Here is a 24,343-nt window from a genome sequence, read left to right on the forward strand (position 1 = left end):
TATTACATCATTGTATAGTATGTCATCATTGTGCAATTGAAATAATCTGCAACTGGATTGTTATGTATGGATGAGACAACCCGGGAGGTGAGTATTTGCTGTAGTGCTGTGATAGCAGCTTTGATCTATAATGCAGCATGTGGGGGGTTTGTGTGTATGAGTGTGGGAAAAATACACCGAAGTGCAATTCATATGGTGGTGTTTTGTGCATGCTCTGATATAATAGAAGGCTGCTTTTAATCTTATGATCAATATGTGTCCATATGTCTACTAGATATCTGTTGTGATGGTATTTCTCAGAAGGGAGAATTTATTTCTCAATAATTTAGAAATTATGTTAATATTAACCAATAAAAATTGTCTACATTAATAACTGGGCAGCACCAATATATTTTTTTGATGAAAAAGCTACTTTTTGAGCCCATTCCTGAAGGGGGCCCCCTGAAGCTCCTTAGGAGCCAGTGTGACCCCCCGCCGGCATAAGTGCCACGCTATCATTAGGTGGCATCTACTCTGGCGCAGGGGCAAACATGCTGGCATCCAGGTACCGCTGGCCTCCGCCGCCAGCACAGCCCCACCAGCAGCGGCATGGGGAGGGCGTTCGTGGGGCATTCTTGGGGGAGGAGCTGCCACTAGGCAGCCTCTGCACCCCCTTTCGCTTCAGGAATGCCCCCTTTTTTGGTGGTGCTGCCCCGTTGGAGGCAATGGGAGATCCCCCCCATTTTCTCTATTTTTATCTTTTAAAAAGCCCTTTCTTTTTTGCTTATGCGGTGCCCAGGAAGCCTCTGAGGAGGTGGTGCACCTGTGCTGCTCCTGGCCGCCACTGATCTGTCCCCCGTTCAGGATTGGGCTGCCTGTTGGTGGTGGTCTGTTAAACTATCTCATAAAGATGGTGTATTGCAATATAAAAGTGGGGGAGGACCATTTTAGTTTATTATTTAGTTCCCTTTCTCCCTTTTCAGAACAGTGTATTACGCTTCTTATGCTTTACAAATGGAAGCCAGTGGAATGGCTGCCGTATCTCTGAAGCGTCCTCTTTCTGAGGATGGTGAGTCAAATGCTGATGAAAATAAAAGGCAAAGGTTTTCAGAAGATCCCCTCAAAGGAACAGAGAATCCTGACCCTATTATGGCTGAGGCAGAGCTGGAGGCACCTGGGAAACCTGCTCTTAAGGGCTTAAACAATGAAACTGTCCTGATGGAGGAAAGAACAAACCAAAGTGAAGAAGAAGAAGAACTGGAAAGGAGTGATGAAGAAGGAGACCCAGAGAGCTTTGCAGACATGATGAAGCATGGCCTGACTGAGCTTGACGTTGGCATCAACAAGTTTGTTAGTTCTCACAAGGGCTTTTCTGGAATCTTAAAAGAGAGGTAACTATCAATGTTTTACTAGCTAACCCCATGGATTGGCTTCAGCTACAGAGAACTGTACCATGTCAGTTGGACCAGGAGCTTATACTTCAAAACATGGAGAACTAGCTAGCTCTGTTCCTGCTTACCTTCTCCTTTCTTCTTATTTGGTCACGAAGCTTAGTTCATGGAGGACCAGTAAACAGGGCACAGAGGCCAAGGCCTTCGCTTGTTCCCTCCTAGCACTGGTATCTAGAGGTCTGCTCCCAATGAATGGGGAGATTCTCTTTAATCACCATGGCTAGTAGCCGCTGGTAGACCTCTCCTCCATGAAACTGTCTAACTCCCTTTCAAAGCCATCTATGCTCGTGGCCATCAGAAGATCCACTGGCATTGAATCCCACAAATTAATTACTTGTTGAGTAAAAAAGTGTTTCCTTTAATGAACTTCTTTGAATACCCCTGAGTTCTCTAGTATTATGGGAGAAGAAGAAAAAGCTCCCTCTATCCATGTTCTCCACCTCATGCTCACTGCTTTGGCTTTCTTCCTATAAACACCCCCTTCATGTGATTATTATGGTGTAAAGCAGCCCGAGGTGAGCTGGGTAAATGCTGTGTGAGGGTCTGCTCCCTCCGTAGCAGTGCAACTGTCTTAGCACATACTACTGCTGTGCTAAGCAAAGATGGTGGGGACATATCAGGCCCTCCATGCCAAAGGCAGTATACATGCTGGTTGTCTTGTGCTGAATTGAATCCTGTTAGCTGCTGCTGCTGCTCACTCCGATTAGTTTGCCCTTATCATATGTATTAGAAACTTGTACTCTTTCTTGATCGTGGACTTTGCAAAATGCTAGTATAGTTAGCAGAACTGTACAATGCAAGGATCTGTATTGAACAGTCTATCTACCAGCCTGTGTATAGCTTAGAAAGATTATTTTGATCCTTGAAAGTTAATTTGCATAGATGATTATTATATACATTCCTTCCAAAATGGCTGATATTTACCTGTCTGAAAAACTAGGAGTCATCTGGTTTCTGTTTACAGATTTTAGGGGAGTCCAAATTAGCAAGATGGGTTCTTTTTTTTTTTTAGAAAAAATACCTTTGCAGAAATCATGGTATAGCCCTGTTGAGAAACCTTGCAGATTGAGTTACAGGACCATCCTGAGTGTGTACACTCAAAAAGTAAACCCCATTTAGTTAAATGGTATTTAGTAAGTATGTTTAGGATTGCAGCCTTAGTTTCCATAGAATTGAGCTAGAAACTTACTTTGGAACTGTACTCTGCATGAATAGAGATGTGAAGGCCCAGAAAAAACCTAGAAATTTTCAAGAGGAACCCCCCCTCCCCGAGGATATTTTTCAATTTTTTCAATGGAAATTTTGAGGAGCACTGAAAAATTCTTAAGAAATATTTTCTCTTTTAGAATGAGTGAAATGCTTCTGAAGGCAGTGTTTTCCATGGCTTCTAAATTTCTGGAAATTTTACATCTCTGTGCGTGAATCATGATCTGGTTTGGTGCCTATGTAATCGCTAATAGCAGGGGAATAATAGAGAGGGGAGATTATTCCAAGGGATTTCCCAACTGGATCCCATTTTGCAAGCTGTGACTTGCAGTTAGCCAAGGGAATATCAGCCCTGGGCCCTGCTTATGCTAGTTTAATGAGGGCTTCTGATTCTGTACATCATTTAAAAAATGCTATACTGTTTGCAAGAGAGACAGAAGAACATATAGGCTTCCCCTTGTTAAATTTAAATCTATAATCTGTGTTTTTAAACTCAAGTGTGTTTTAATTACATATTTTTAAATATCTTGTTAATTGTGCCCTTGTATCCTGGGGTTGAATTGTCATTTATTTATTTATTTAAAACATTCATATCCCACCTTGAGTCTGAGGTGATATGGTGGGATATGAATGTTTTAAATAAATAAATGCTTCAGAAGGGTTAAAAATCAGAATGGGGAAAGGGTCTTTTTATGTTCCTTAAGCAACATGTTAGGAAATGAACAAACAGAAAAGCAGATTTATGGTGTGAATGAACTGATCTGATAGATCTCAGTCAAGTTTGCATTCAGGACACATGTCTGAAAATGGAATTTCATGTCAGAAATGGTTGTAGAACTCTGTTAACCTATTTGTCTTTGTTTATTAGATATTCCGATTTTGTTGTTCATGAGATAGGAAAAGATGGTCGTGTCATTCATTTAGATGACTTCTCTGTGCCAGTAGTTGATGAGGTAACTTTTTCCTCTTTTGCATAACCTCCCTAACTAATTAAAGTCTTTATTACAAGCAGGGTGTACATGCAGATTTATTTTTACATCCTGTCATGTATCATACTTATTAGGATCCACCAAAAGAGATCTTTGCTGTGTTGTCAGCTGAAGAGAAGCAGCAGCTAGAGGACCTTCAGCTTTTTAAGAATAAAGAAGGCTGTGTTGCCATTGAGGTAAACTGTCAGAACAATATATAAACAGTAAGGCTCATCACTAGCTGTGCTTGTGAGTTGGCTTGAATGACTGCTGGGCATAAAGGCACACTTATAAAATAAATAAATACAATTTTTGCCTAGACTGTACCAGTTCATTCTGCAGGTGAGGACACACATGACTGAACATTCATTCCTCAGACCCCCCCCCCCTTTGAGAGTTGTCTCACCTGTTGCCTCCAGCCATTTTAATTTCCCAATCTGCCCTACTGTTGGGACACAGAGAAAAAATAATGGCCACACTCGCTTTCAGAATATAAAAGCCAGCAAGTAATCCTATGTCTCCCAGCATTAAATAAGAAAGTATGAAGATCCCTGCTGGATCAGTTCAGTGATCCATCTGGTCCAGTATCCAGCTGCCATGGTCGACTTGATTCCTCCAGAAGGCTTGTAAGCAAGGCATAGAGGCCAAGGCCTTCCCCTGATGCTGCCTCCTAGCACTGGTATTCAGAGGTTTGCTGCTTCTAAACATGGAGGTTCCATTTGGCCACTGTGGCAAGTAGCCACTGATGGACCCTCTTTTCCATGAATCTGTGGCAGTGAAGTCTACCATTTAATCACTCCTCAAGTAAAGAATATGTCCTTGGAAATGGAACCCACAGATGCCTTATTATCCAGAGAACATAAGACAAAGCTGAAGTTTAATTTTAGATTAAGCTCTAGGTAGTCAATAAACATGGGTGGTATTCTGGGTGGTATTATTTAGTGGTTGTAAGGCAAGCTTCCCCCATAAACGAAGTCTTTTCCGAAGATCATCTTTCTCAAGTTTAAAAATCGCTCCCTCTGTTGGCTAAATTCATTATTTCACAAAATACTATTGAGAATGTAAGTGGCCTTGTTTGGTCCATGGACTTATTTATGTAAGAAATGTACTTTGTTCATGGCCCAGCTGTAAGACATTGTCCAGCCAAGAGTGTTTAGGCTGACGACTACTGAGTGCTACACCACCATTTCTCATGTATCAGACTGACATAATTGGGTACATTAGTGATATAGTTATGTTTGTGCCAGAGAAAATCTATGTCTGCCATTTAGCATTGCAGATATGGTCAGAACTTAGGTCGAGGGCACTCAGTTGAATGTCACGTGTTGAAATGCCATTGATAATATTCAAATGCTGTGTTGGCTTTTTTACTTTTAATATTGCAAATACAAGATTTATAGCTGATGTATCTCAACTGTGCATTAAATCACTGGCACGTCTAAGAATTTTCAGTTGCTGGATTATTGCAGGAACCTGAAATTTTGCTATATGATGCTCCCAAACACTGAGTCTGCTACTAAGGTCTGTTTTAAATTGTCTGGCTGCTATGGGTACCATTCAAGCTCTACTCCCATAGTATGGAACTTTGCAGTGCAAGCCTAAGTAAATCCCACTTAGGAGTCCTAGTAAGGGAGTTTAGGATTGGAGCCCTGAACGTAAAAATTCCAGCAAGCCCTCTAGCAGTTTTTTATAGTTAAAAAAATAGAAATAGAACATATTGTGTTGCATTTTGGGTGACAGTCCCTTAATGATTCCATCAAAAATTACTGTTGCCAACCAGCCAGGAAAAACATGTAATGATAGTAATAATGTTTACTATTATTATTAACTTCATTTGTAGCCCATCTTTCTTACTGAGACTCAAGAGGGAAATTAAACAAACATGATAAAAACCATTCAGTCATATGGCAAATATCTTTAATAAAACAATTCAGTGGGGGGTAGGGCTAAAGAACTGGAAAATAATGCAAGCAAACAAAAAAGAAACCTGCCTAAGGCAACACAGTAGTCAATGCAGGCAGCAAATGTAGGCAAAGGGACTCGCTCTGTGGATTGTGGAGAGCCCAATTTGCAGTTTTTTTTCAACCAAAAGAGCCACATGGCCACGGTATGCCCTGGGCACCAACCCAAACATGTACAAACAATAGTAGATAATATAGCCCTTTTAGTTACCAGAGTACCTTTCTTGGGTTGTCTTTCCCCACTACTGGGAGTTTTGTTTTGTGAGCTAGCATTCAAAAGTGGTATGTCCCATTCCATCACCTTATTCATCTGCATAAACTGACCCAGCCTCAAACACAGAACCCCTACATCTCCACAACCTTGATATAATCATCATAGGTTAGTTGAGTTGCATTTTAGAAACAAAACAATTTAATCTTGGGGCCAGAATGATGAAATATTTCCAATTTCTAAAGAAATATCCTATTTTCTTGGAACATGGGTTGTACCATATGGAAGAGATTTCAGGAAGAAGACACTCAATGACAGTAAAAAGGAGGATGGTATGTACAGGGAGCATTGCAATATATTACAATACACTTCCTTACAGAAGCCATCTCCTGATCCAATCCATTATACTGTTGTTTATAAGAATGCTCTCCTGAGTATTTCTGTTTTGCACATTCGGTGAAATGACAGAAGCACAGGGCAAGACCTTCCTGAGGTTAATGTGCAGAAATGAGCAGTTGACGTTTTTCACGGCATCACCTGATCATTGCTTCAGCTGTAACTGATATTAAAGGGACAGGTAGGGGGACCAGTATAAAAGTTTGAAACCCTATTACCAGCAGTTTCCAGTGAACCCACAAGTGCTCCCTCTGTCGGGCTTGGTGTTAGAAATATTTTTCTGCCTTAGGCTGTAGAAGCTAGGAAGCATTAATGTTGCATCTGGGCTTGCTGATTGGCTGCCTGTTTGGATTTGTTTCAGAATTTCTATACCAAGAGCAGAAGACATCTAGTGCTTTATGAAGATACATTTTGACAAACACCAAAGCTTTGCCTTCATTGTTGTTCTTATTTTTTAAACAATGCTGCTTAGGTCATTGAAGACACTAAAGAAAAAAGAAAGGTGATTCACCAAGCTGTGAAATCCTTGTTTCCAGGACTAGAGACTAAAACAGAAGACCGGGATGGGAAAAAATACATAGTTGCTTACCATGCTGCTGGGAAAAAGGCGCTTGCAAGTGAGTTCAACCATTGCTTTTACTTCAGAACTGAAAAACAGAGGTGTACTGAGATCCTCGCAACCGTAGCACATGTGAAGGTTGACTCTTGTGTTTTGAATAGTAGGGCAACGGAGTCTTGGAAGAGCTCCCTTTTTGCTGTGTCTTGCATTGTGTAAAGGGCCAATTTAATGCTGTTTTTACTAACCTATGACAAAGATCATTAAGCAAGTAATTGTCGTTTACAGTCCATGTTGTTAAAGTCCATTGGCACATGTTAGAAAAATGGCATTTTAGTGTAACTTTGCATATGAAGGAGCTAAAATAAAATTTTTGTAGTCACAGAACAGAAAGATTTCATTTGAGTTCCGTCTGCATATTGTTCTTCAACTTGTAGCTTTAGGGGGATATTTTTTAAAATGAAAATACAGTGAATTTATCAAGTATTAAACAAATTGCAGAGATCAGCCTACACTATTTTAAAAAGGCTAATTTATTTCAAATCTGATAGCTACATCTGAACCTGATTTTTCTTCTTTAAATTATTGGCTTAAAAGTGTAAGTTAGAATCCTGACTTGTCATTTCAAACTTTCTGAAGAAGTGTCCCTTGAAGGAGCTTAACATCAATTCTCAATGAAGGAGAGAAGGTGCTTTAATTAGTTTTACGCCATTTGCAAGTAATGGCATTGGGTGTCATCTGATACTATAAATTCATTTCTGGGTGTTTGTTCATGCTAGCTTATCTACAGGAACGTCATCTGCATTCAAGAATAAGTGTGGGCAGCTGGCCCAACATTTCTGCGGCCTCATTCTGGTGTTCCCATGAAAACAGCAGCAGTTTGTCTGTGAAGAGAGTCAGCCTGTGGCAGCTGAAACGTCATGAGTGCTTGTGGCACTGTTCTAGTAGATAGCCAGGGGATGAAGGACTACAGTAGACTGCCCAAACTGGTGTACCTTGAAATTAAGGGAATGAATGCCGGAGGTTCTTGTACACTTAAAAAAATATATATGTATCCAGATCTGAAGAAAGCCATGGCCCTCACTGCTGGAAAAGCCATTCTGTCATAGCAGCCAATCTGAACTGTGGGGCCTTTGGCTCTCAGATACAGAGGTTCAAGAGACCTTAGTTACATGAGTGATACTCACCAGCCAGCTGCCAGAAGCAAAAGCCATTTAAATGCTGCTAGGCTGCCTGCTGCCCTGACCTAGGTGGCCCAGGCTAGCCAGATCTTGGAACCCAAGCAGAGTGAGCCCTAGTTAGTATTTGGATGGGAGGTCTCCAAGGAAGTCCAGGGTTGCTACACAGAGGCAGGCAATGGCAAACAGCCTCTGTGCATCTCTTGCCTTGAAAACCCCATGAGGGGTCACCATACATTGGTTGTGAGTTGACAGCATTTTCCACCACCAGGCTGCATGCTCCAGTGACCACATTTTCACATATAAATATCTCTGGTACCTTGTTAGAGAAGAGAGGGTTTCCTTCATCCCCCATTCCCACTTATTATCTAGCTGTAAATAGTATTGGATTTTATTAAGTGAAGATACTTTCTGGTCTAGCCTTTTCACTGCTCGTTACAGAGGTCGTAGCTTACCTCTTTCCATCTAGCTGAGTTCAGTTCTATGGGAGGGTCGGGCTTAAAGCATGGAGTACAGCTACCTAGCTTAGGCTAAAGTAGCCACTTACCAGAAGAAACGTCCTCACTTCTCTTGCGACGCTTTTGCCAGCTCGAGATCAGTGTCATTGCCTGCTAATGTATGCAGACTGAGTTGTCGGGTTGAAACTGTAGGGAATCCTAACTTAGTTGTTCTAAAGGCCTTGGAATTGAAGTATCGCCCAGAGTGGCAATATTGTGCTTCCTTGCCAAGCTTTAAACAAACCTGGAAACCTTTTTTTGAACTGCAGCTATCTATTGTTTATTCATATAAATATGATGTAAAAATAGTATATCAAAATTTATTGGAAAACGTAATTGTGTGTATGTGTAGTGCATTGAATATATAAGATGATCCACATTTGCATGCGTTGTGCATGGAGCATGCATGTTTAGCAGGTCCAAAAGAAATCTCCAGACAACCCACGCTCTCCATCTTGCCCTGCTCGGCTGTTTTAGAAAAATGCATGTGTTGGGTTATCAGATGGTTTTTCTAAATTGCCAAGGTAGGAATATAAACAGCTTCTTAGGATGGTATAAAATCTGCATTGCAAGGGCCTTTCAGAATGTCTGCATTTTTCAGAGATATATCAAAAATTTATTTCAGCTATAAAGTTATTCAATGCATATGATCTCCATTCCTCATAATATGTAAGTATTTGCAGGGTTTGTTTTGTACCGTGACCGGGGTTGGGTGAAGGATGTCTACCACAGCTCTTGAACCCCAATTGGTTAGGCTCCCTGGTTTGAACTGGACTTACAACTTGATTCTGTCCTGAACACCTGAACAATTCCACCTGTGGTTATTTCTTGGGTCTCTGAATCGCAGTCCTCGATGTAGTTTGTTACGTCTGTAGCTGAAACTTGCCATTCGTTCACATTGTCCTCTGCACGATTCCATTGCATAGCTTCCTAAAAGGGATGTCAGTCACTCCATTAACTGTGGAATGCTCCAGATATGTACTGGCATAAAGTGTCATCTAACCAATAAATGTGCATGCTTCCATCTGAAGCACTTTGATAGCTCAAGAACAAAACAAATAAACATTGCTCTCTTATGCTCTTTATCCTATGCATGTGATCAGAGGTCAGAACTTCAACAGGTAAGCGACGTTGGAGAAAATGAAATGCCTATCCAATAGACAGTAATTCATACCAGCTAAATAGTGAAGAATTTGGAGGAGTTAACAGAAAGTATACACTTGGTTATTCTGATCCTATCTGTTTACTTAGATGTAAATTCTAATGTGCTCAATAAGTGTACTTCTAAGTAACTGCATAAGACTGCAGGTTTAACGTAAACTAAGCCGCAACAGAGAATCAAGTTTCTGATTTATCCCTGATTAGGATCATTTAACAGTAAAGACAGATAACCTCTTAAGATTCCTGGTGGTATGAAATTCTTACCGCTTGTTTCAGGAAATAGCCAAGGTCCTTGGAAATTATTCCAAATTCTCCAGCTCTGCTTTGTGGATTATAGCCAAGGACCATGGTCTCTAACTGTAAACCTCCTAAAATTGTTCTCCATACAAGATCTGCACCTAGAGCAACAGAAGACAAAGTTCAAAAGCAGGTAAAGATAAGTTCACATGTTCTGAATGAAACTGCTGAGGGCAGATGCAATGCAGTGCCATCCTAAACAGAGTTGCACCCTTCAAAGCCTGTAATGGATTTAACTCTTCTTAGGATTGCACTGTTAACCATGGCTAATGTGAAGCCTTGGCTTGCAAACCCACTTTCCCAGTGGATTTCGCATATTGTTTTGTGGCCAACCTTTACCCATGGCTTAAGTATTCAGATGAAGCCTAGCAGGTAAGGAAAGCATGAAGAATAACTGTTGCTTCCTTTAGGACACTTACCTTAGGTTGGGGGAAAAGAATGTTACAGGTCACCCACAGTGCAATCCTATGCCAAGTTACTTGAGTCCAAACTGATTTAAACCAGTGGGTTTGCGTGTGTATATGATTGCAGCGCCAGTGAACTTCAGTGGGGTTTTGAGCATGGCTTTCTATGTCCATGTCCAACACTCTGGTCACTATACCAAGCTGGCAAGAAATACAGTAAACAGCAGTGGTTAGGATGCCAGAGGTCCTCTGTTCCACTAGCAGAGATGCTTTCATCCAGCAGGGGAAAACTCCTTCTGCTGGAAGAGAACATCTCCACTAGCAGAACTGGGGGATCCAGCCCAGGAAGTGCAGTTGTTAAAAATTATATAATGTATGAACTTGCTCTTAAGATACTCAAGAGCCATCGTGGTATAGTAGTTAGAGGGTCAGACTAGCATCTGAGAGACATGCTCTGCCAAAGAAGCTTGCTGGGTGACTTTGGGCCAGTCTCATACTCTCAGCCTAACCTACCTAACAGGGTTGTTGTAAGGATAAAATGGAGGAGAGGAGGATACATCAGCCACTTTGGGTCCCCATTGGGGAGAAAGGCAGAGTGTAAATGAAGTAAATAAAATTATCATTTTAAACTGGTAAGAATTATCTTCCTGATGTTGCTGGGACTGGAAAAACCATGATAATTTTTATTATTTTCTGATTGTGACAGAGTTGGGTTTTTTGTTTATTTATTTATTTATTTTTGCCCGCTAGCAATTGTTGAAGAATAAGTTGTGTTGTGGTAGCACTGGACTTTGAAGAACTTTTTGGCAAGCTTCTAGCTTTCCCAGATGAATTCTGAGATCTTAATTTTTTTCCAGAGTGGAGAATGCAGTGGCAAGTGTACAAACGATGGTTTACAAAAGATACTTAAATGGAGAACAGTGATCTTGTTCCTTCTTTTAACACATTGTATGTTTTAATGTTTTGTCTTTAAAGATCCAAGAAAACACGCTTGGCCAAAATCTAGGGGAAGCTACTGCCACTTCGTTTTATACAAAGAAAACAAGGATACTATGGATGCCATCAACGTGCTTTCAAAATTTTTAAGGTATTTTTTTAAAAAGCAGATGGTTGATATACAGTGCAATCCTAAGCACAGTTATACTTTTCTAAAGCCATTGAATGCAGTGGACATAGAAGGCTGTACTGTGTTTAAGGCAGCCTTGAGAGTTTGCTGTGGAAATAATTTGGATAACATTGTAGCACGGGTACTATTACTGGTCATCTTCAGAAGCTAAGTGTTTGTAAATTTATTTATTTTTCTTTATTAAAACATTGTATATTTAAACATACATGTTGTAATTGTTTTAGTGAACTGGCAAAAAATTGTGCATGGTTTGCACATGGATTACTGGCACTGTTCACTTCTGTCATTCTTCTTTCAGTAAAGGATCTCTAAGATGTCCTTCAGCTGCATTGAAATCTTTGCCATTCTCATCACATCCTGATTATTCTAGCATCCCTCCCATATATCTTAAACGCTTCATTTTCTTTTAGGAAGAGCTACATTTGGCTCTACATTAATCGGTTGCAGACCCTGAACTAAAAGTCTGTTGCATCTTTGCAAGGAGCCCCAGGTTGCTGCAAGAAATTCTGGCTCTGAATCTGGCCTGTTCTGCACTGTACCATTTAAATGGATTATATTTAACATAAGGGGTTACCGCACTTTGTATTCCCAGTGATGTATTAAGAGTTTGAAAATGTTATAAAAAACATTGCTTTAAAAAGGGTTTTGGATACCACAGCTAATAAATGATTGGAAGACGTCTTCACAGCTAAAGGGGCCAAACAAAGTGCGAACAGTATTTTTAATAACGTTTTCAAACTCTTAATACATAACTGGGAATACACTGAAATTGCGAACAGTATTTTTTATACTTACTTTTTTATAATGTTTTCAAACTCTTAATACATTGCTGGGAATACATAGCTTTAGTGCATTTTATTCACCCCTCCCTCTCTATTTACTGAAAATGTGTATCCTGCCTATTTTAAAAGAACTGTTTTGCTAGTGCTAAGTTTTTCTTTTTTTCTTTTTAAAGAGTTAAGCCAAATATATTTTCCTACATGGGGACCAAAGACAAACGGGCTATTACTGTTCAAGAAATTGCCGTTCTTAGGTAAGTAAAAACAGGAAGATGTTTGGGTAACTGGCCATCCTGGGAAATAACTTAATTTTGAAAACTCAAATGCTTGCAAGATCGAATTCTTTGTTCCCTTTCATGGTACAGTCTTTATTATACAGTTTGTGGGTTTATTTGGGAAAAGCCCAATTTCACACTGAAAAGTAGTGTGGAATTTGATTCTTTCACATTCATTTAATCCAAGCATCCCACAATTCTCCCTATGTTGCAAATCAGGAATTAGAGTCAAAATCTCAAGGCTTCAGTATCTTCTACCGGTGCCATGAGTTTTAGAGACACCATGAACTGGTCACTGGGTTTCCTGACTCAAAACACAACTTCCATAATAGCTTCTAGTTTTGGTAAACCAGTTATGCATGATTGCTGAGTTACATTCACATTATATAGAATGGGTGGGCTCAAACACAACAGCACACCATATGGGTTTGTGAGTGTGGGGCTTTATTCAAGTAGCAACAAATCATGGTTTGACATTATGGCTGAGCCAATCCAGCCTGTCTTGAAGCTCTTCATAGTTTGAGAGCCAGGTTGGTGTATTTTTTTCCAACCAAGATATAGCCATGTTTTAAAGGTAAAATACACAAAATGTCATCCATTACAAGTTACACATGTTTCCTTTGGGTGGTTGTACATATGGAATCAAAGAGTGGGAAAGGATCAGTCTCCTGGTTCTGTGTTTTTACTGGGGAAGCCTGGCCATATAAACCTAAACCTGCCACTTGGTACTGATGGTGACAACAGGCAATCAGTGAGTGGATTATAAGATGTGATAACATTTGAATCTAACAGCAGAGATTTTGCTTTTTAACTGGTATTTTGTTTTTTAAAGCTTCAGGTGTGTTTGCACCCCAGTTCAAATGTGTGAATCAGCTCTGACGTGGCAAAGAGATGGTCTGTTTCAAGAGTGTTCCTGTATGGCATTGCGCAAATCATTCATGCTTGGTATTGGAATACTGTTTGTAGCAACGGGTGCTTTTTGGGTAGTGTTCATGGTGACCTTCAGCCTGGTCCCATCCAAGTTCAATGTAAAACAAGATTGACATATTTTCCCCCTTCTATCTTTTCTAATGAGGTGAAGAGGAAGTCCTCTCCCCTTTGATGTAGAGCAAAATATGCAAAACGTAATTGTTCCGGACAGGAAGGCATTCTTGTAGAGAGAGCAAAGCTGTGGTATAATAGATCAGCTCAGGAGGTGACTTTTATTAGGGTTAAAGTTCTTCTTACGCTGGCTGCCTTAAGTAGATATGTTTGCGTGCATTGTTCTGGTTTTTCTGCTGTTCTACAATCTTAGTTCAGCTGCATAATTTTTGCTGTAAGATTCAAACGTTGTCATATTTTGTAATCCAATCACTGATTGCCTGTTACCATATTTTGTTATGTGTTTACCAATCAATTGAAAAGTTTATCATATTTGTAATCCACCTTGGATCCCAGTAAGAAAGGTGGACTATAAATGAGACAATAATAATTTATTATTGGTCTCTTTGGTCTTGGTTTAGTTTTCACATTCAAGGGATTGATTGGCTGAAAATATAAAAGACAGTGGTTAATTGGGGCTGTTGATTGATTCCCAGCAAAGAACATAAGTGAGAGTGTGGTAGGAGAGCATTTAGTGAGTGCAGGCATGGCTGTCTTCAGACGTAATAACTCTAGCCAATTGATTCCCTATGTAATGACTCCATTTTTCTTGTGAAATCTCCACCCCCATCCCCATGTACAGAATCACAGCACAACGATTGGCTCATTTAAATAAATGCCTGATGAATTTCAAGCTTGGAAATTTCAGTTACAAGAACAATCCACTGAAGTTGGGAGAACTGCAAGGCAACCATTTCACAGTGGTTCTTAGGTACAAATGCTGTATTCCAAAACTGTCCTGATACAGATTGGTTGGTGCTTATTGTAAGAAATGCTTTGAGTCCAAAAGACAAGGTAATCTGGCATGAACTGGTGTACAGTGTTTTGTTTTGTTTTTAATAATAGTGACAAGAAATGGTTTCATGTAGGAGAGGGCCAAACTTTGTTACAATGAATGATCAACAAAATCGAAATTCAAGTTTCTTTCCTCTTCATTGGCCAAAGCGTAACTTGATCCGGCAGCTTTGACCACATTTCTTAAGTGACCCTTAATATTAGCATTATCCCTGACTTGAATATCCTCTTTAAACCGTGGGATGGTTTAGTCATGGGTTAGATTTGTATGTGTCATTCTACCCTTGCACACTCTGATTTGGTTAGGTGGCTCGCAATCCTTTTATGGACAAACAAGCGTACACCAGCTTGGGTGTAATGTCAAAGTATGGCTTAAATTAAAGTGGAGTTGCAAGTCAAAGCCTGTAGAGGGAAAAGACTGTGTGGGGAAAGTCTAGAAAAATCTCAAAAGCCAGAGAAAGCTGCCATGGAAATGAAGGTGCCTTCTCCAGCAGCTGGTCTATCTTCCTGTCTGTTTGCTAAAAGCAAATTTTCCTACTTACTGGCTTCGGAGGTGGAATAAGTTGGTACTTTGCTTCCTGGATCTGAGATCGCACTAAAGGCCAAACTGCAAAATACGCCTAATGTGGGTCAGGCTTGCAACTGAACTTGCAGTCAGATGCACATCAGGGGAACTCACCTTAAAAAGCACTCATTTGCTTGGTGCTGCGATGGGAGATAAGGAGCTTTCAGTTTCCCTTCAAAGCCTGCATTTGCCAGTGCTGCAGCATGGGAAGGGGAATTTTCGACCCTTTTCTCTGGCTCCATGTGTCCTATGCATTTTTTCTCCATCATGAAGTAAGTGCCATTGATCTGGAATATAGATTACACCCAAGTAGCAGAAGACTGCAAGATGGGTATAAAACCTAAGAAACGAAAGCCATGTATTATCTTGTTATTTATTAGGACTGAGCAAAATGACACAGAAGAGCATGCAAGCTTTTTCTTTCATCAGGCTAGATTTTTTACAATAGGAGAGGAGGAAAATGAGGTTGAGGAAGAGAGAAAAGATACTTCCAGCTTCTTATTTGCATCCTATGTTGTAATTATGGATGGCTTTTGACACTTCTAAAGCACGTATGCATGTGTTTACTTTCCCCTAAAATTTTGACTTGCCAGAAATATAACTGGAACAGAAGATCAAGTTGGACAAGCCATGCTCTCTCTCAGGGAAATTGGATTCATTAACTACTACGGAATGCAAAGATTTGGAACCACAGCTGTCCCTACATACCAGGTTGGAAGGTGTGCTGCTTTTATTTTGCCTATGAGAGATGTGTGCATTCAGAAGCCAATGAATGAGAACTTTGAACTTGGGTAGGATGTGGGTGGATCCAAATTCCCTTGTGTGAGCCTTAGATTAATGCTTAAATTCCCCTTCCCATCTGCAAACCATTGTTCTGTGGCTGCTGCCATTCTCATGGACCCCTCACACTGAAGAGTGTCTTTAGGAGACACTGGGGGCTGTGGTTATAAAGGGGAAATGGGAAGGACCTATTCTATAAGAGGAACTCTGCTTATGTTTCTATAGATCCTGCCCACAGCTTCAAATCCTAGAGCCGTAATTATCTTGCTAGATGACCTTGAACAAGTCCCTAGGTTGGATCCCACCTAGATTTTCAGGGGTGCAAGGGGAAGCATTTTTCACCTATCCCCCCTCTAGCTGGCAACCCTAAACACCCCCAGTGCTGCTTCTGAAGGATGAGGGACCCCCCCAGGAATAACTGGGAGGGGGAGAATGGGAAGACTACTATGGGAAGGAGAATTGGCAAACACTGCCCTTCCTCTTGTACCCGTGGAAGTCTAGACAAAATCCATGCCCCTATTTCTCTGTCTTAACTCCTTATCTGTGGTAGAAATAATAGCTAGGACATAATTGTGGAAGAGATTGGGTAAGGAAAATGAAATACAAAATTTTGTACACTACGAATGGTATATAGAGATTAAAATTTCATTTTATGTACATGTACACCTTTTTTTGAAGGCTTTATTTAAAATATTGTGAATGCCCACAGATATTTTTCTTTGACTTTAGAATATTAAGAATTGTTTGTTTTTCATTTCAGAGCCATTCTGCAGAATAATTGGAATGAAGTAATGGATTTAATACTAAAGCCACGTCCTGGAGGCAAGCATTAAATATTTTACGTATTCAGACTCTGATTTCATTGAGTACTGAATAGGGAAGCCTGCAGTAACAAGTCAATAGGAGCACTTTAAAATATTTTATAGTTGCATTCTTGTTTTTTGACTTGGAAATCAGTGATGGATGCGATTCCCAACCTGGGGTCCGTGGACCCCCAGGGGTCCACGAGAACTAAATTAAGGTCCGCGAAACAAAGTTATACACCCATAATAAATTAATATTTTCAATTAAAAGTTCTCTATTAGAATAATATATATTCAAATATTATTCTAAGTTTAATGTTTAACTAACAGTTATGATTAAAGTTTATTTTCAAATTCTTTGAATTTTTATTTTGAACCTTGGGGTCCCTGCACCGAACAAAAAAGTCCTAGTGGTCCCTGGTCAAAAAAGGTTGGGAACCACTGCCTTAAGGTATAGTAGTATATGGGGGGAATTCATGTCAGAGAGAAAATTCAAGTTAAATAGATGCCCCCCTGATTCCTGTCCCATCTTAGATTTTTGGCTGCCAAAGCCAGCTCAGGAAGAAATGGGATTTAAGGATAAACTCACTGGTTTATGGATTATACCAAGGGTGGAGTCCTCAGACAACCAACCTTCTTTGCAATAAACCTGGTACCTGAATTTATTGTGCAAAGGCATACATCAAAAGAGACTGACACTGGGTTTGATTAAACAAATTAGGCTAAATGGATTGAAATTTACAACACACATTTGCCATTTCAGAAGATTAATTCAAATATAGTAAAGTTCTGAAAGGAAGCTTCAACATAAAGTTATGTAATATTGTTATGGGTATTGTTCTTTGACGTCTGGGTGTTTTAAATTTAATGTTTTAAAACTTGCAAACATCTGTGCAAAGCTAAAAATGTTAAGCTTCAAACTGTCCTTGCAGCTGAAAAGGGATACTTGGTTAAGTGCCGAGAAGAGTGGGCAAAAACGAAAGACCCGGCTGCCGCCCTCAAAAAACTGCCAGTGAAAAGATGTGTGGAAGGCCAATTGCTACGGGGACTTTCCAAGTATGGACTGAAGAATATCATCTCTGCCTTTGGCATAGTGAGTGTGGTTTGTGATGATGGTTTGAGAGTCGTCACTGAGCTCTGACCGTATCTGGAAATCAACTTGGAGGATGAAGTCAAATTTAGGTACAACAGAAAGGTACAACATTTCCTGGAATATCTTGCCAGGAGATGTCCATTTCCCCTCCTCTTGGTATTTTAAACAAAGGTTTGATAGTTCTGGCATGGTATGGGAAGCTAAGTGAAACGATGATGAGGTACATTATTAAATGCAGGAGAATACAAGAGTCTGAATTATGAGAATACTTTCTTCTCCATCACCAGAGGAAGGTATAGTGCCTCCTCTTTGCTTTGCGTGCGCAGCTTATGCAAATTTTGTTGCAAAGGATTCCACTATCCTGAGGAGGCGGTCCATCTCTCCAGTCCATGCCCTGCTCTGTGGGCGGACGAGCCTTCACAGCTCTCCCACCTCCCTTATTAAAAACGCAGGCAAAAATATTGTCGAAGGCTTTCATGGTCAGAGTTCATTGGTTCTTGTAGGTTATCCGGGCTGTGTGACTGTGGTCTTGGTATTTTCTTTCCTGACGTTTCGCCAGCAGCTTTGGCAGGCATCTTCAGAGGAGTAACACTGAAGGACAGTGTCTCTCAGAGTCAAGTGTGTAGGAAGAGTAATATATAGTCAGAAAGGGGTTGGGTTTGAGCTGAATCATTGTCCTGCAAAAAGTATCAAAGGTAATGTGCTAATCATTGTCCTGTAAGTATCAAGATAATGTGCTAATGAGGGTGTGGCATGTTAATATGGAACCATTGTATCCTGAAGTGATCTGTTAATGTGTGAAATCCAAAGCTAATCTGCATGGCTATTGTTGACTGTAGTCTTTGTTAGTCTGGAGGTTTTCAGGACAGGAAGCCAAGCCTTATTCATTCTTAAACTCTCTTCTTTTCTGCAACAACAGCGTATCTTCTTTAGCTGCCTCCTCTCCCCTGAGGAGAGATAATTTTATCTACCACTGGGTGGGATAGCCCTCTGTCCCTACATTCTGTCTGAGTTTGAAGGACGTCAAGTGTGATCTGAGGAGGAAACGGCACAAAGAAAGAAAAAAAGGGGGAGAGTAATACCACAGACAGAAGAACAATGATTCTTTTTCTTCACATGCCCCTCCACAAAAGGTTGGGTAATTCACAGATCCAGCTATTCCTCGGAGGAGACTTCCTCCTATTCCCTGCATCCCAGAACAACTCACAGGAGCAGCGGTTTTAGCTCTTCTAGGCGTTCAGCTCCATTCTCCCTCTCCAGAGCTAAGCTTTGGCCATTCTGAGTCACCGCGCTCCAACTCGGCTTCAGACTCCAGTTTAGGAAGAGGAGGAGTGGGCAGGGGAATGTTCCACTGCTTCTGGCCAGCCTCTAACAACTTTCTCCATCGCCCACTGGTTCCAACTCCTCTTCTTCTGCTGCCACTCTCCTCTCCCCTATTGGAGTACCTGCAGGGACAGGGAGTGAACAGCCAGCCCTTTCCCACTCTGAAGCACTGGTGTTGGATGGCCCCATCTATAGAGCTGCCCACAGGTAAATTCAAGCTGACGCCTCACATTCCATTGACTCTGCATGGCCAGGATGCCTTGGCAAGTATTTGACAGCCTTGTAGATTCTTCTAGGGTATGCCTGATTGCCATCTTGTTTCAGGTGCAATTCCTCCAAATAGATGGGGACTACTCCCTTCTAGAGCCCATGAAGTCCCAGACCTTGCCCTCAGAGCAAGTGCAGCTTCCTCTTCAGAGCATCCATGCTCTGGGCAGAGAAGTCTCTTTAGGTCCTCACTCCTGACACATTCAGACTCCACCAAGAACCTCTTTAAGATCAACAGAGCCTCAGAATTCTCTGCAGATGACCACGCAGGGTCTCAGTGAGAATTCTCTCTTATGTGATTGTGACCCTAGAGGTGGATCTGTATCCATCAGAAGCTTGGCAAGACATGAACTGGGGAGTTGAATGCCTCCTCAGAATAGTGGAGGCCCTTTGCAAAAGAATTTGCATATGGCCAGCCTGTGGAGCAAGGAGGCACATTTCATACAAGGATACCTTCCAACCCACTGATGAGAACAAAACTTCACTGCAAGTCCAGTTTTTTGTTCTCCTGGAAACAAGTGTTCTTCTCATATTAAGATGTAACATAACCAAATAATCATCTGATTGACATACAGTTGCTTCCTTTCCTATTGTCTGAGTTGTAACTATACAACTTCCATTTGTATACAGTGTCCATAGCTGAATAACCTTTTTCTTCCCCTTTCCTCAGATCCCAAGAAATAATCGTCTAATGTACATTCATAGCTATCAGAGTTATGTGTGGAATAACATGGTGAGCAAGAGAATAGAAGAATATGGACTCAGAGCAGTGCCAGGAGATCTAGTACTGAAAGGAGGTAACGTCTCAACACCATTTCACATTTGGAGCATGCAGCAGACAGCCTGCAAGGCATTTTGGTACAGCCTGCTGACCATTTGTTAGGTTAAAACTCTTAAGAGCAAACTGTCATTGCATTGTTGACTGAAATGTTCAACTAGATCCAAAAAACTTCAGAAGTTCAAAATAGGTTCACAGCTAAAAAGTTCAGTGGGTTGGATCTGACAGCAGAATGCTGCTTGTGAAAGGACCCTCCCCCCATCTGCTTTTGAGGGTTGTGAGATCCTTGGGAAGGAATGGAGGAGAGGGAAACTCATGGGAATTGCCTCTCCTCTCGCCTGCTCCTGCTTTGTTCACACAAGGCTCAGGGGAGGCCACTTCCCACTGCAGCTTCCCACCATTCCCAAGAGCCCCCTGCCCTCAAGAATGGATGTGGGGGGAGGGGGCACACAGGAGGCTGTGGAAAGACAGGGAAGGCTGCACAAATCTCTTCCACAATATTGCTCATAGCTGTCTGGGTTCAATCCATTTTTTAAAAACCTCCAGAATAACAACTGGTTTTCAACTCATGTGATTTCTAAGTAGCTTTGATGCCACTGATAAGATTGATCAGCAAGCTGAAGAGAATTTAAAAATAAAATGCCACACAAGGTGGCATTTGGATTCATGATAGTCAGACAATTGAAAAATCCTTTGGAACAGATCTCCTAAAATCCTGCTGTTGTTCAGACAGGGGAATGTTTATAAAACTACATTTTTTAGGTAGTTTGTACATTTGTGGATAAATGTGTTCATTGGCAGGCCTCAAGAACTTGTGTCTTAAATTTAATGATTAAAAACTGTCCTTTACCGGTTGCCATTGCACTTGGATCCTATTCCTGCTGAAACATTTAAGGGGGGGGGGAATGTTTAGAAAAACTGTTACTAGAAAATTACTTTAATTTTTTTTAAGGTAGTGCTGTTTATATTGAAGAATCAGACGTTGACAGTTACACTATCCATGATGTGGTGATGCCCTTGCCTGGATTTGATGTCATCTATCCAAAGCATAAAAGTAAGAACTTCTGCCTCTCACAGATGATATCTCCTGAAATGGAGGGTTGGATGGAATAGAGTGCATGCCAAGAACTGGTTCCCAGTATCACTGTAAATAGAATGTAGGAGCAAGCAATGACCAAATAAGTCAGTAATGCTTATTTGAGTTTGGTTAGGCAGATTTTTTGTAAATGAACACATGTGCATTAAAAAAAAAACCTCACTGTTTTAAAGAATGCTACACTTTCACTCCTTTTGAGTAGATTTCAGTGTTATAGATCAGCAGTTCAAAGATAGTCTAAGAGGACAAAAGTTCATTCTTTGTAACTGGCTGTGCTAAATTCCATCCTATATGTAAATACATATGTTTTATTTCAGTTGGAGAAGCTTACAGGGAAATATTGGTAGCTGACAATCTTGATATCAACAACATGAAACATAAAATTAGAGACTATTCCTTATCTGGCGCATACAGAAAGATTATCATTCGTCCTCAGAATGTCAGCTGGTAAGTATACAATGGCCAGGATCCAGAGAACCAAGTGGTTTCTTGTGGGTGCTCAGAAGGACTTGGGGGTTTCATTTTTGAACAGTGGTCTGCAAGCCATGTGACTGTTTCTTTTTGAAACAGATGGGATTGTTGTCTGCTAGAGGTGTACGAAGCCCTCTGGTGTGTATATGCCAGGTCCCATCAAAGCATATGCTTGAGATCAGTAAGCAGTAACTTCTGAAGCATCAAAAGGCAAAATTTGTGCACCCAGGTCAAATGTGACGATGGAGCATGGCAGCGAATGTGTGGAATTATGAAGTCCCTGGGTGAAGGGTGTAGATGTTGTAGCCCCACCCTGACTCCACCTGCTTGGCCCCATGTCTGCTCCTTCCAGTGGCCTCAGTTCAAGAGGGAAGTGAGTTGGCAGACACCCATTCTGATCCGGCTCCTCTCTTGCACTGCCTGCACTATTCCAACCTCACACACATGGTCAGGAGCCATTTTGGTTGCCACAACCTCACCTTGTCTCTGCCTGCTCATTGGCTGCTTCAGCAGAAAGAAAGACAATTTAACTTTACTGAATGTACACATCATCTTGTCAATTAATCTTTTTAGGCTAGTCTTGGGGCAGATTTATGATGCACCAAGAGTTTTGGAATATCATTCAGAGACTCCCACTAGAATCAATATGTAAAAATGGGGTGAGGTGGGATCTTTATTTCTGAAAACCTTGAGAAATTGGGAAGTACTATATATGTTGATTTGAACTTAGAAGATAGAGTGCTTTGGAGGATCTATTTTTACTGTTATGTTTGTTTACATCTCATAGTGTCCCAGACTGGTGTTATCCTAACATGATAATCTACTATATTCTTGCCATATTCAAGCACATTTTGAATCTGACTTTGTATTTTTATAAAGGGAGGTGGTTGCATATGATGATCCTAAAATCCCGTTGTTTAATACTGACTTAGATCAACTGGAAGGAAAACCACCTGCAGTTATTGCAACGGGTAAGAATAAACATATTTCCTGGTATTTATGTGGCATATTAGGTTGGTTAGCGTAGTCACTGTTGGTTGACAGATTAGAAATTCATTTTTAAGCAGCAATTCACATTTTTTGTTTGGGCTGAAACCTTTCAAAATAAGTCTTTTTCAAAAGTGAGATTCTGAAAGAAAATTGAATTGGAAACCAGTTGTGTCTGAGTGTTTTTGTTTTTTTTAAGTTGTCAGCAGAGGGAATAGGATGGGCGACTGACAAAACACCCCTCTGTCAGAAGATGGAGGAGACTTGGGAGGGCCGGCCGGCCGGCCAATAGTTTTGCCCTGGCCTGGTTGTTGTAGCACAAGGGCCATCAGCAGAGGTCATTGAGCCAGTGTGGGCATCGACATACGACACACAGAAGGTGTTAGGAAATGGTTTTCAGCAGCAGCAGCAGAACATTTTCTGGTGTGGGTGAAGCTGAGGCCCAACACTATTCATCACTCATCACTTGCCTCTCAGAGGAAACCTCCAGGACAAATTCATTGTTGATCAGGACTCTAGGAAGGTGTTGGATGCTCTTCCTTCACTCTTGCTGCTCCTGCAAGCATCTTCCACTGATGGGTTTAGCACTTGGATTTGGTAAAGCCACCTGTAGCAGCAGTGACAAAGAAGCCAGTGCAAATATATTGAGTATTTTTCCTGCCGGTGGCCATTTTTAATTGCATGTAACCTCTTTGATAAGACTGCCCACAGCGCAAGCGTTCCGTCTTTTTCGTAGTTCTGGGGTGTAGATTGTCATCCAGATCAGATCCTGGGAGGGAGTCTGCACCCTAGCCCTGTCGAATTCCAACAGATGGTGTGGATTATGCATTTCTCTACAAAGATCCTTCTAGCCATGGGTTTTTTTGTTTGTTTGTTTGTCTTCACTTAAATAAGGGACATTGGGACTAGGGTGTTTTCTGCAACGTTTGTTTAATAAGTTCATAGGCATTATCGTAGATGTCTCTTCATAACATTAAAACCAGCTGAAATCACATGAAAATGAATAGGCAGGGCACTTCAGTGCATGTTTAACATTACATCAACATCTCCATAATAAATAACTGATAAAACCTGGTTGATGTTGGTGCTGTTTTTTGGAAGGAAATTGATAACAGCAGAACTGCACAGATGCCGAGTTATTGTGTGATTTTCTAATGGCTCTTTGGCTTACTTATGACAGAAGGAAAATACAAGGCTCTGAAGATTGAGTTCTCCCTTCCACCTTCTACGTATGCTACCATGGCCATCCGAGAAGTACTGAAAATGGACACAAGCATAAAAAACCAGACACAGCTAAACACTGTATGGTTACGCTGAAGGTCCTATACAGTAACTGGATAAAGATTTCATCCTGTGAAACTGGTTTCTTATGTACTTCTTCTAAAGTTATTTCTAATAAAATTGTATTTTTATATTAGGCTACAGTATACAATTTTAGGCTCCTTGTAACATGGTGTTTGCAGAAGTTTAACTTTCATTTTTATACATTCTGAGCAAACATGGTGCCTAAACTGGTTGCAAATTGTAATTTGACCAGTTTACGAGAAAATGAATGGCTTTTTTAGCAGTTTCAGATCTTCAGCAATGTTTAAAGTGTTCTCAGAAATATGGTTGTAATTCATCCTCATGAATTGGGAAAAGATTAAAACTGATTAAAATCATGCATAATTCTGCAGTTGAAGAAGACTAATCAGAATAAGGTACTGAAAAATGCATCTTTACATCCAGCAAACAGATATATTTAGCCTTAAGAATGCCAATAGGATTTGGGCTCCTAGCCAATTTTGTTGGCAGAATGTT

At 40.7% G+C, this 24,343-nt stretch overlaps 1 protein-coding gene across 2 annotated transcripts; it reads left to right on the forward strand.

Annotated features, from left to right (window-relative positions):
• The first annotated feature begins 963 nt into the window (after nt 1–963).
• PUS7 (pseudouridine synthase 7) lies at nt 964–23,909 on the forward strand. Of its 2 annotated transcripts, XM_056846065.1 has the most exons (16): nt 964–1,370; nt 3,505–3,589; nt 3,700–3,801; nt 6,645–6,789; nt 9,507–9,524; nt 11,241–11,352; nt 12,347–12,424; nt 14,169–14,297; nt 15,539–15,664; nt 16,486–16,547; nt 17,461–17,621; nt 19,882–20,008; nt 20,942–21,043; nt 21,403–21,532; nt 22,436–22,527; nt 23,724–23,909. In XM_056846065.1, the coding sequence occupies exons 1-16, from the start codon at nt 994–996 to the stop codon at nt 23,858–23,860; spliced, it is 1,983 nt and encodes a 660-aa protein (XP_056702043.1). In that variant the 5' UTR covers nt 964–993; the 3' UTR covers nt 23,861–23,909. The 2 variants fall into 2 exon arrangements, with proteins under 2 accessions (XP_056702043.1, XP_056702042.1); XM_056846064.1 differs by lacking the exon at nt 9,507–9,524 and having other exon boundaries at nt 967–1,370.
• The last annotated feature ends 434 nt before the right edge of the window (nt 23,910–24,343 follow it).

Source organism: Euleptes europaea, chromosome 3, assembly GCF_029931775.1.
Source record: "Euleptes europaea isolate rEulEur1 chromosome 3, rEulEur1.hap1, whole genome shotgun sequence".
Taxonomy (NCBI): Eukaryota; Metazoa; Chordata; class Lepidosauria; order Squamata; family Sphaerodactylidae; genus Euleptes; species Euleptes europaea.

Bases quoted from the DNA above. Each gene is read 5' to 3' on its own strand.
- PUS7 (XM_056846065.1), top strand. From the start codon at position 994: ATGGAAGCCAGTGGAATGGCTGCCGTATCTCTGAAGCGTCCTCTTTCT. The intron at 11,353-12,346 runs GTATTTTTTTAA...TTCTTTTTAAAG, and splicing joins GTGCTTTCAAAATTTTTAAG to AGTTAAGCCAAATATATTTT. The intron at 21,044-21,402 runs GTAAGAACTTCT...GTTTTATTTCAG, and splicing joins CATCTATCCAAAGCATAAAA to TTGGAGAAGCTTACAGGGAA.